This window comes from Heterocephalus glaber, unplaced genomic scaffold (assembly GCF_053883595.1).
Source record: "Heterocephalus glaber isolate CG9 unplaced genomic scaffold, H.glaber_assembly_v1.0 deba00001497, whole genome shotgun sequence".
NCBI lineage: Eukaryota > Metazoa > Chordata > Mammalia > Rodentia > Bathyergidae > Heterocephalus > Heterocephalus glaber.
The window spans coordinates 68,798,019-68,810,461 of record NW_028258320.1 but is presented as its reverse complement, the minus strand read 5'-3'; the positions used below and the strand labels follow the sequence as shown (position 1 = coordinate 68,810,461).

Sequence of the window (12,443 nt, the reverse complement as noted above, 5' to 3'; positions counted from 1 at the left end):
ACAAAGGGCAAGCAAACCATAAGAAAATTCTGTTGTACTAGCTTCCAATATACGTTTTGCCCATCTAAATTTGTTGTAGTGCTGTTGGGTATTCCTACTACTTATGCATCAATTAAACCTTAGAAATATCAAATCCTTTATATGTTAAAGAATGGTAGATATTTGAGAGTGATAATAATGAATTAAATTGACAGTGCACAAAGAAATTAACATCAAGATCAGTACTTGAAAAAAAGTGGGGTTTTTTCCCTTCATGAAGTTATCCTGACTGTGTTACTCTTTCCACTTTGCTTGGAATATCTTTCCTTTGTAGTCAACCTTCACTGCTTAATTTTGATTTTCACATCTAACAGTTTCTTTTTACTTTGGGACCTGTCCTGAAATGGAGATTTGATTGGTTGCTTTTGAAAATTCATGTGTTACAAATTGTTTTAGCCCCTTTTAGAACTTTTCAAGAACTGCTTGCATTATTTCCTCTTGGACTGAGTAAAATCATTTGTGCTTTCATGCCTACCTTCAAATAGGCTTGTGAAGTTCTAGTGAATACCACTTGGAACTTTTGGATTTTCTTGTTAATTCCTTCTTTTGCCATGTAGACACTGGTTCCTGTATGTCATGGCTTCTATCTAGATGTTCCCCTATACCCTCATGTGGTCACAGTTGGGGCTTTACCCCTGTGGCTGGATCTGGGGTGTGTGATGATGGGATTAAAGATGTGATGCTGAGATTAATGGTGTAATGCTAGGATTAAAGGTGTCCCACCCTGGATAGAATATAAGGGACAGAAAGAGGGCTGTCATTGCTTGCTGCTTACTACTTGCTACTTCACTGCTTTGCTGCTTTCTGGCAGCCAGGCACTGCTTCTCCTCTGCAATGCCCCTCTGCCATGCCACTCTGCCTTGGAGTCAACAAACTATGGACTGAAGCATCTATGAACTGTGAGCTGAGATAAACCTTTCCTCATTTAAATTTGGGTGTTGGGTATTTTGTCTCAGCAAGGAGAAAGTAAGACAATGTATGTGTTTATGGTTTGTATCTTTTCATGTTTTGTAATTTAAAGGGATAATTTTTCCATTTTGCTGAAATTGCTATTTATTTATTTATTTTTGCAATCTTGTTTTTTTTTTTTTTTTTTTTTTTAGGGGGGAAATCAAGGATATAAAAAATTAGCTGGCACTGTTGCTGCTCACCTAAAACTCTGCCATTGGGATTGCATTTTAACATTTTCTAATAGTTAAGCATGTTTTTGTTATATTTGTAATATAGTTTTAATTTAATTTAATTTAGATTTTATAGTATAATCCCAAGTAAGGCTATTTTAAATAAATTCAGAATACACCATCTAGTTTTCCAAACATTCTAAGGGTTAAAAACATTCTTAAAATCTTCTGTGTTCCTTATTATTCTCTTATTTATAATGGACCTTATCAAAAATGTTCAGGCTGAGTTTGTCATTACTTCATTGTGTACGTTCTCTTTATGTTAAACTTTAAGATTAATATCCTCATCACTTCACTGTAAGTGCATTTGTTTAATTGTGCAATTCATGTTGTCAAGTCTAATAGTTATATTTCCAGTTTTATCTTATTCAACCTACAGAAACTGACCACTGCTTTCTTCTTGTAACATTTCTTTTCCTCTACAGTTTTACAGTGTTGACACATCATTCTCTTGTTTTTCTCCTGCTTCATTTTCTGTCTTCTCCCCTTTTATAAATTCTAATATATAATGGGATTGTCCTGCACTTATAGATTATATAATTTTCTAAAAATTCCATGGCTAGTACATGAACTATCTTTCAAGTCAGTTATTCTTTATTCAGATGCTTCACTATGCCTAATACACTGCATAATACTTCAAGTTGCTGCAGTATAATCTCTCTAATGTTAGTTGAAATGGAGAACAACTTTAGCTTTCTACTAGTTTCACCTTTCACAATTCATTTTTATTAATTGAAAATTTAAAATATTGTTACAATTTTATTCTTTGATAATATATAACCAAATATTTCTATGCGTGCATATCTCTTCTAGACAAGGAAGTAGAGAGAAAAATCCCCTCAAAATTCTATAAGTGTGTTGAATTTTTATTTTGTTTTGTTTTTACAAGGAGTTATCAGTTGCATTTCTTGAAAATATGATTAGTAAATGAAGAAACTCATTTTCATGTTTTAGTTAGGCATGTTTAATCTGTCATAACATTTTACATGGGACTGTTAGCTCACATTCTTGAAATTATAATAGTTTTTACCCATGTAATGTCATAGCCTATGCCAAGATCATTGTTAGTAGCTGAAAATATTAAGTATTTAAGATAAAATTTTAATCCTAGCATATATTTGATATATAATGTGCTGATTCCAGATCTATGGGTTATTTCAAAATGCTGCATTTACACATACAATGTAACATCATCACAGGTGTTGTAGAACTTAGATTCAATATGTTCTAAGCTTGCTTTTTTTAATTTTTCAGATTGCATTCTCACAACACAATACAATCATGGATCTTGTGCAGTTTTTTGTCACCTTCTTCAGGTAATTTGTTTTTACTGACTTTGAATTTATTATACCTGTCAATATGCTACAAAGTTTATAATTATTTGACTTTAAAATATATACCATGTATTAAATATGTATATTAATGTCATTAAATACGTACCATAGCAGAAGGAACATAATTCAAATATACTTGTAAAAGATTATTTTACCATTCTACTACTAAACAGCTAAATGGATTCTGTGGAAAGAACATAACTTTCTCTGTACTGTAACTAAAGTCTGCTTCAATTAAGAAAACTAACAGTATGTGCAAAACATGGATTAGTTATGTCTACTACAATGAAATGAATTCAGTTTTTTTTCTGTATTGTATGTATGGTGAAAGAGAAATAGTTGTTTTCTTTCCTGAAGGAATTAGTAACGTAAAAATACTATAAATGCCTTTGAATAGAGCATAATTCTCCAGAACATTAATTGTGTGAGATATTAACGGTAGAGTTATAAAAGAAAAGTTCCACAATTAAAAAACTTCAGGAAATGCTATATATACTAGCGTTAAATAGGGCTCTTTTGGTTTGTTTTTAAAAGACATTAGTTTTCAGAATTTTTAATATGCTAATTTTAATATGTTAATATGGTAATTTGTAAAAGAGATGATCAGGTAGTGTTTGTAGGAATTTTTCATGGTATATAAAAACTTTTCAGGGAACCCTTTTCAGGGAACACTTATTTTCATTTTCATGAGATGTAAATAAAGACACTGGGTAATGTGGAAAAGGTGATTTTTAGCCAGAGAATATTTGTATTGTGAGATCTTGAAGATGTTATTTTTGTCAACATTGTTATGAATATGTGCCACTTACTTATGTCTTTGTACACATAAGACAAATGTGACTCCTCCTCTGGCACATATACCCCCACATCATAGCATGCAACTCTGAAGGTAGAATGTGATATGAACTTTGAGTTCTATTCACCAACTCAGCTGTCCTGGCATATACCATAAAGGATCCATACAATTCAATTTTTGAAACATGATGTTTTAGGTACTTCCTAAACATCTAATAATCATTCTCCAATTGATTGTCTTGTTCAAATTCCCATACAGTACTTGAATTCCTGTTGCCTTAAAATATTTTCTATCAAGAACCAGATAATAAATATTTTGACATTTGTGGGTTATACAGTCTCTGTTCCACTTATGCAACATTTTTGATATAGTACTAAAGCTGCTAGAACTAAAATGGAAAAAAAATTCAGGTGGTAGTGATGCAATGAAACTTTATAATAAAACATCTGGTGGGCTGAATTTGGCCTGTGGTCATAATTTTTTCAACCCTTCATCCAGTTTATGACTAACTTCCTTTAATGGCTGGAGACTAGCCATAATCTGAGATAGCACTTTTTAGCATTACAATTGTTCTTTATAATTGAGCTGAAATCTGTTTCGCTTTAATATCTCTTCTAATTCATCGATGGGGCTCGTGTATAACATGTTTAATCTCTCATTGCCTCCTATAGCCCTTAAGATTTTTAAATACTTTCCTTCACTTTGCACACTCCCTGTTCTTTTTTTTTTTGGTACTGGGGATCGAATGCGGGACCTTCCGCTTGCGAGGTAAGCGGCGGAACCACTGAGCTAAATCCCTGGCCCTCCCTGTTCATTTTTTTACTTCTTTTGTTAAAAACTTTACCATATTGGTCACTTTACTCTGAAAATAATTATATGTGCTTATGGTAATTTAAAAGTTATTAATTTTCAGACTTTAATATTATTAAGAAAATCACTAATATATGTGGAAATTGCATTCATACTTGAAAGTTATCCCTTAAAATCTGAGGAAACATAGTAAATGTGTTATGTTTCATGATTTTTGTACTTCAGAATATAAATGAATTTTAAGACTATTAACAAAGTTGCAATATATTTTTAGAAACCAAGAGAATTTACTATAAGCATTATTTAATGCAGTAAAATAAAACTACTTTGTGATGTAGAATAATGTGGATGAGAATTTACTTAAAAGTCAGTCATGTATAAAAATTCACAGTTGAATATATAAAAATTATTTAAATATTTATGTTTTTATTTTAAACTTTTAAATTTCTGTGCATATTTAAGTTCAAAAGTTCTTTTATTTAGCAAAAGAAAGCTGGTATTAATATGTACCCTGTCTTAAAGATGATCCTATTTATTATGTTGTCATCATGGACAAAGTGAAATAAAATAGTCTTATTATTAAGTGAAATCAAATATATTTGAAGGGCTTTTTGTCATTTAAATTTCTTCCAGTAGTGAAATGTAAATTAGATAATTTAAAATCATTTCATTGTTAAGAAAAACAGCCAGAATATTTTGAAGTTTATTAATTATTTATGTTTTCAAAGGCCACAACTACATTTAGAAAATGTTTTTAACAAGTTAACATTTATGAACATACTTCAGTCAGGCCCTCATTCCTGCTATTGCTATTTCTAACCCAGGTCGGGAGACAGCAGAGATAAGTGCATGTGTCAGCTTTCAGTTTAGTCATAGCTTTTAGGGGCTACTTCTCAAATTCTGTATCAGTTTTTACCTCTATATCATGTAAGCTGTTGTGCTAGACATAATTAATTGATCATTAGAGGTGATTTATAGACATAGCTTGGATCTAGTCTTGGCTTTTTGTGCCATCTTAAGTAGGTCACCTAGCTTTTCTAAATTTTATTCCTTTCCTATATAGAATTAAAGGGCTTTTGTTGTTGCTGTTATGATGTGTGATATAATAGAGTAAATGACTAGAAAACCAAAAAGAATTATTTTTAAAATACTTTTTCTGTTGTGAAAAAATGAAAAATTAAGTGTGAATCTAAAATGTTTGAATTTTTTATTTTAAAGAAGTAAATTAAATGGAGATATGATAGGTTTTTAATGGTGTCAATAATTTTTGCTATACCACTAGTTGTAGTCACTATCTTGTAGTAACTGTACTGCAGTTTAGAAGATGTTGGTTTTTGAGGTCTATCTCGCTTTGATTGATCTTACTCTAAAGGCCAGAGATATGGTGTGGTACTTACTCCAACTATCTTTTATTTTTTTTTCACTTTATTAAATTCTTTTATTGGTACATTGTAGGTATACAACACAATTACATTTCTCATTGGGAACTGCACCTTTACATAATGCATCTTGGTTCTTATGTTTTCTCCATTCCTAGCCCTCCCTTCAGCCCCTCCACCCTTCCCTATTTACAAAGACTTTATTTCCATTTTTTCCATTTCTCATCATTTTTCCTTTCCCTTCTTTCCTTTCCCCTGCCCCTCCCACTACCCCTACCCCTTTGGACCTTTTCTTCCTATTTTGCAATATCGATTATTCATTCTAATCATTGGTACATTTTAGGTATACAATATAATGACATTCATCATTGGAAATTTGCACCTTTACATAGTCTCTCTTGGTTCTTATTTTTCACCCTTGCCCAGCCCTCCCTTCAACCCCTCCATTCCTCCCTATTTACAAAGATTTTGTTCCTATTTTTCCATTTTCTCATATTAATCCCATTCCCTTCTATCCTTTCCCCTAGCCCTCCCACTTCCTTCCCCTTTGCCCCTTTTCTTCCGATTTCATATTACCTATTATACATTTTAGTCCTTATTTACACTTTCAGTTTCTCACACCAGAGAAACTATTCAGTATTTACACATGTGTGTCCTATTTATTTTACTTAAGAGTATCACCTCAATGTGCATCCACTTAGCTATAAATGTCTCTAATTTCTCATTTTTTATGGCTGAGTAGTACTCCATTTTATAAAAAAACTACATTTTCTTTATCCAGTCTCCAGTTGATGAGCATTTGGGCTGTTTCCAAGTTTTAGGTATTACAAACTGTGCTTCTATGAACATGGGCCCACATATATCACTGTGGTATGATTCTTTTAATTCTTTGGGGAAGATCCCCAGCACTGGAATAGTGGGGTCAAATGGGACTTCCAGTCCTAGTTCTTTGAGGTATCTCCATACTGATTTCCACAGTGGTTGCACCAGTCTACATTCCCACCAGCAGTGGAGCAGGCTTCCTCTTTCCCCACAGCCCCACCAGCATTTGTTATTGGTTGATTTCATGATAGCAGCCATTCTTTCTGGAGTGAAGTGGAATCTCAGCATTGTTTTCATTTGCATCTCTCGAATGACCAGTGATGTTGAACATTTTTTCATGTGTTTATTTGCTATTTCTACTTCTTTGTCTGAGAAATGTCTGTTCATTTCAGATGCCCATTTTTGGACTGGGTCTTTAAATTTGGGAGGTCTGATCTTTTTAAGTTCTTTATAGATTCGAGATAGTAGACCTTTGTCTGAGGAAGAGCAGGTGAAGATTTTTTCCCACATTGTGGGTTGTCTCTTCATACTGCTGGTGGTTTCTCTTGCTGTGCAGAAGTCTTTTAATAAGAAGAGATCTCATTTGTTGATTGTTTGTGCTAGTTCACGGGCAACTGAGGTTTTGTTCATAAAATCTTTTCCTACACCGATGTCTTCAAGGGTTCTACCTAACCTCTTTTCCAACTGGTTCAGAGTTTCTATTTTAATATTTAGATCTTTCATCCATTTTGATTTTAGTTTAGTGCATGGTGAGAGATATAGGTCTAGTTTTACTCTTTGGCAAGTTGAAGCCCAATTTTTCCAGCACCATTTATTAAAGAGGCTAACTTTCCTCTAGTGAGGGTGTTTGGCTCCTTTTTTGAAGATGAGATGGCTGAGTGTGTCTGGCGTTGTTTCAGCATCTTCTAATCTGTTCCACTGGTCCTCAGGTCTGTTTCTTTGCCAGTACCATGCTGTTTTTATCACAGTAGCTTTGTAGTAGAGTTGCAGGTTGGGGATTGTGATACCCCCTGCCATGTCTCTATTACCTAGAATTGCTTTTGCTCTTCTGGGTCTCTTCTTGTTCCAAATGAATGTTTGGATTGTTTTCTCAAGGTCCATGAAGTATGCTGCTGGGATCTCAATTGGAATTGCATTAAATTTATATAGCAGTTTTGGAAGTATGGCCATTTTCACTATATTAATCCTTCCTACTCAGGAGCAGGGGATGTCTGTCCATTTTCTGATATCATCTTCAATCTCTCTTTTCAGAATGCCATAGTTTTCAGAGAAGAGGTCTTTGATTTCTTCCATTAGGTTGATTCCTAGGTATTTCAGTTTTTTGGATGCTATTGTGAAAGGAGTTATTTGCCCTATTTCTCTCCCAGTGAGTCTGTCATTGGTGTAGAGGAATGATATTGATTTTTGTGTGTTAACCTTGTAACCAGCTACTTGACTGAATTTGGTTATTAAGTCTAGAAGACTTTTGGTGGAGTTCTTGGGGTCTTCTATATAGAGTATCATGTCATCTGCAAATAATGACAGTTTGACTTCTTCATTTCCTATCTTTATTCCTTTTATTTCTTTCTCTTGTCTAATTGCTGTGGCTAATGTTTCCAGAACTATATTGAACAAGAGTAGTGATAGTGGACATCCTTGTCTTGTTCCTGATTTTAGTGTGAAGCATTTCAGTTTTCGACCATTTAGTATGATATTGGCTGTTGGTTTTTCATAGATGGCTTTTGTCAGTTTGAGGTAGAGACCATCTATTCCAATTTTTTGTAGGGTTTTTATCCTAAATGCATGTTGGATTTTGTCAAATGCATTTTCTTCGTCTATGGAGATAATCATATGGTTTTTGTCCTTGTCTCTATTGATATAGTGTATTACATTGATTGATTTTCGTATATTGAACCATCCCTGCATCCCTGGGATGAATCCCACTGGATCAGGGTGTATGATCTTCTTGATGATCTTCTGCATTCTGTTTGCCATTATCTTATTAAGGATTTTTGCATCTATGTTCATTAGTGAGATTGGCCTATAGTTCTCCTTTTCAGTTGGGTCTTTCTTTGTTTTGGGGATGAAGGTGATGCTTGCTTCCAGGAATGAATTTGGGAGTATTGCTTCCCTTTCCATTTCATTGAAGAGTTTAAACAGTAGTGGCAGCAGTTCCTGTCTAAATGTCTTGTAGAATTCAGCAGTGAAGCCATCAGGGCCCGGGCTTTTCTTAGTTGATAAATTTTTGATTACATTTTCAATTTCATTGGTTGATATTGTGTTGTTCAGAATTTTTAGGTCTTCTTCGTTCAACCTTGGTAATTCATATGTATCTAGGAATCTGCCCATTTCTTCTGTGTTTTCCATCTTATTGGCGTATAGGTTCTGGAAGTAGGTATTGATGATCCTCTGGATTTCTGCTGGGTCTGTTGTCATTTCACCCTTTTCATTCCTAACTGCATGGATTTGGGCCTTTTTTTCCTTTTTCTGACAAGGTTCACTAAAGGTTTGTCAATTTTGTTGATTCTTTCAAAGAACCAACTTTGGCTTCATTGATTTTTTTGTGTTGTTCTCTTAGTCTCCATTGCATTGATTTCTCCTCTGATCTTTATAATTTCCTCCCTTGTATGAGCTTTGGGGTTGTCATGTTCTTCTTTTTCTAGAAGCTTGAGGTTCAGCATCAGGTTGTTTAATTGGGCTCACTCTGTTTTCCTAATATGCATATTGACTGCTATGAATTTCCCTTGTAAGACAGCTTTCATTGTGTCGCATAGATTCTGATATGTTGTATTGTCATTGTCATTTAATTGAAGGAACTGTCTGATTTCTTCTTTAATTTCCTGTGTGACCCATTGGTTATTCAGAAGTGTGTTGTTCAATTTCCACGTGTTTATGAAATTTTTTGAGTTTCTTTTGCTATGAATCTCCAATTTCATTGCACTATAGATTGATAATATACAGGGGATAACTTCAATTCCTTTGCACTTACTTAAACATGTTCTATGTGTGACGAGTATGTGGTCTATTGTGGAGAATGACCCATGTGCAGCTGAGAAGAATGTGTATTCTGATTTTGTGGGGTGGAACACTCTGTGAACATCTGTTAAGTTCATTTGTTCAAGAGTTCGATTGAGTTCTAGTATTTCATTACTAATTTTTTTCTAGTTGATCTATCTATTTGTGACAGTGGGGTGTTGAGTTCCCCCACTACAATTGTATTAGTGCATATATGAGTTTTCATGTCCATTAGTATTTGTTTTATATAATAGGGTGCACTAGTGTTTGGTGCATAGATATTTATGATTGTCATCTCTTCCTCTTGGATTCTTACCTTTACAAGATGTAATGCCCTTGTTCGTCTCTCTTAATCAGTGTTGATTTGAAATCTACTTGATCTGCAAAGAGGATAGCTACTCCTGCTTTTTTTCAGGTTCCTGTCACATGGAGTATTGTTTTCCACCCTTTAACTTTCAGTCTATGAGTTTCCTTTTGAATTAAGTGTGTTTCTCGTATGTAGCATATTGTTGGATTTTGCTTCTTGACCCATTCTACCAGTCTATTTCTTTTGATTGGTGAATTGAGACCATTAACGTTGATGGTTATAACTGAAACATATTGACTTGTCATTGCCATAACTTTTTCTTTTTGTTAAGTTCTCCCCCTTTACATTTAACTTTTTGTCATGCCAGATGGGTTCATTCTGCTTTGCTTCCTGGGGTTGTGATCCTCAATGTCTGTTCCTAGGAGATTGTATAAAATTCTTTGGAGTGCTGGTTTGGTATTCACGAAGTTCCTAAGGTGCTCTTTGTCATGAAAGTATCTTATTTCTCCATGAATTTTGAAAGATAGTTTTGCAGGGTACATCAATCTGGGTTGGAGGCTGTTTTCTTTTAGGGCTTGGAATATGTCACTCCCAGCTCTTCTTGCCTTGATGGTTTGTGTTGAGAATCTGCTGTGATTCTGATGGGCTTTCCTTTGTATGTGATTTGTTTCTTTTCTCTGACTGTTTGTAGAACTTTGTTCTTCTGTTGTGTTTCTGGAATCTTAACAATTATATGCCTATGTGTAGATTTTTTTTGATCAAGGCTATTTGGAGTCCTATATGCCTCACTTATCTGTATGTGAAGCTCTTATCCCCTGCTTGAGAAGTTTTCTGCCACTATTTATGTGAAGGGTTTTTTTATGTCATCTGCACTCTCTCCTGTTTCTTCATTGACTCCAGTCAGTCTTATGTTATTCTTCTTTACATCATCTAGCAGCTGCTGGATTGATTTCTCATGTTCCCTTATAATTTTGAAGCATTTTTTCTTTTCCTGGTCACTAATTGCAATCTTATCTTCTATATCTGAAATTCTGTCCTCACATTGGCTCATTCTGCTGTGTAAACATTCAATGGAATTTTTCATGTTCTGGAAATCTATTTGCATCTGTTTTATGGATTCCATTTGTTTGTTATGTTGGGATTCCATCATGTTCCTGAGCTCCTCTCTAGATTTATTAATCATGTCTTGCACTAGGGGCACAATTTCTCCTGTTATCTGAGAAATTCTTTCTGATTTCATTTTTTCCAGATCCCCTTTTGTTGCCAGTTCACTGGGTCCAGGTGGTTGAGTATCAGGGTGTTCCATCTCATTTCCCTTTGGGGTTGCTGTAGGTGATCTGGAAGTCTGGTTTTGAGACTTATTTACATGTTTTCTCATTCCAACCAGGGGGGCGCTGTTGGCACCTGCATGGATTACCTCCTCTGAGCTGGGAGAGGTGGAACAGGGGCCGGGAGCAGAGGTAGGGATGGTTTCCCAAAAGCCCTTTCCTGTGGGCTAGGAGCAGCCGGAGGGATGTTGGCCGGGAAGCCCCTTCCTCTGGACCAGGAGCAGTGGGATGGTGGCTCAGAAGCCCCTACCTCTGGGCTGGGAGCAGTGGGACTCAGTACCATGGTCTGGTGGTCCAGTGTCCTCTGCATCTTTGTAGTGTGGAACCAGGTGGCTGTACAGAGGAGCGGGGCGGGGGGGCTGTCCAGTGGATTGTTGTGGGCTGATTCGGTGTGTTCCACGCGACTCGTGACCTCGGTAGGGCGTGCCTACTCCAACTATCTTGTTTATGGATTCTAATTAAACATTTAATGACTAGAGAAATTTCTACTTGATGGATTCATAGACACTGTTGCCTCAACATGAGTTTGAATTTAGCTAGAATTTGTTACTTGTACCCTACTGCCATTCCCTGACACCCCAACTCTAATCATGGCGTATGATGACATTTCGAGTCCTTGGTTATTTGTGTTACTTCTGTTCTCACATCCTACAGTGCTCACAAAGATTGCTTATTTCCCTTGCACTGTGAATAGATCCATGCATATAACTCTGTATATGATATTAAGTCCCTTTTGGGATCATTTTATATACTTTTAAAGATGTCTTATTGCTTTTTTTTTTAATGGACCCAGCTACCTGTTTATTCATTGGATTCTGGATTTGAAAATTATCTCAGCTCAAGGAATGAGCAGAGAACTTTAACTTTCTGTTGGAGCAACTACCCTGAGCCTCCTGTTTCTTCAAAAGCTGTCTTCTTTTTTCTTTTACCTTCTGTCTACCAGAGCAACTTAGGCATTTAAATTTCATTTTATTTTGGTCACTATACCAACCTTTTTCCGGGCTTCTAAGAGTCACTCTAGTAACAAGTTTGTATCATTGCCTGGAATCCTCAGTAGGGCATGACATCTGTGGGCATGAAAATACATACCAACTCAATGGATTTTTGCTTAGCAAGGCTTACACTGTATCTCCCTTGACTAAACACAGTGCCACTGAAACTCAAAGCTGATGACATTCCGTAAGCTTCTGGTCGGACATGCTAGCTAATCCTTGCTGCTCTTTCAAGTGTATATTGTATTTTTCTTTTATTAAACTCTGATGGTTTATTCTGAGCTTTTACCCTCCTTGCTGGTCTGGTGGCCAGGAAAGGATGTGGTGGCATCTTATGAAGGGAGCACTTGTCGTTTCAAAGAGAAGCCTTCAGTGTTTTCCATCATAGCAAAGTGCTGTTCATTACTGAGGAGCTAGATCCAGTTCCTCAGAAGCACCCACCAGATTGTGTTTCAGGGCCC

The 12,443-nt window shown here is 35.4% G+C and overlaps 1 protein-coding gene across 12 annotated transcripts in view; it reads left to right on the top strand.

Moving 5' to 3' along the window:
* The window catches only part of Atrnl1 (attractin like 1), an 833,568-nt gene that overhangs the window by 373,367 nt on the left and 447,758 nt on the right, over positions 1-12,443 (top strand). For all 12 annotated transcript variants that reach the window (XR_015440462.1, XM_087185263.1, XM_004838867.4 and 9 more), the window contains one exon: positions 2,475-2,536. Coding sequence is in view for 11 of the 12 variants with exons in the window: in XM_087185263.1 (XP_087041389.1) it covers positions 2,475-2,536 (62 nt within the window). In the remaining variant the exon portion in view is untranslated. The remainder of the gene's footprint in view (positions 1-2,474; positions 2,537-12,443) is intronic.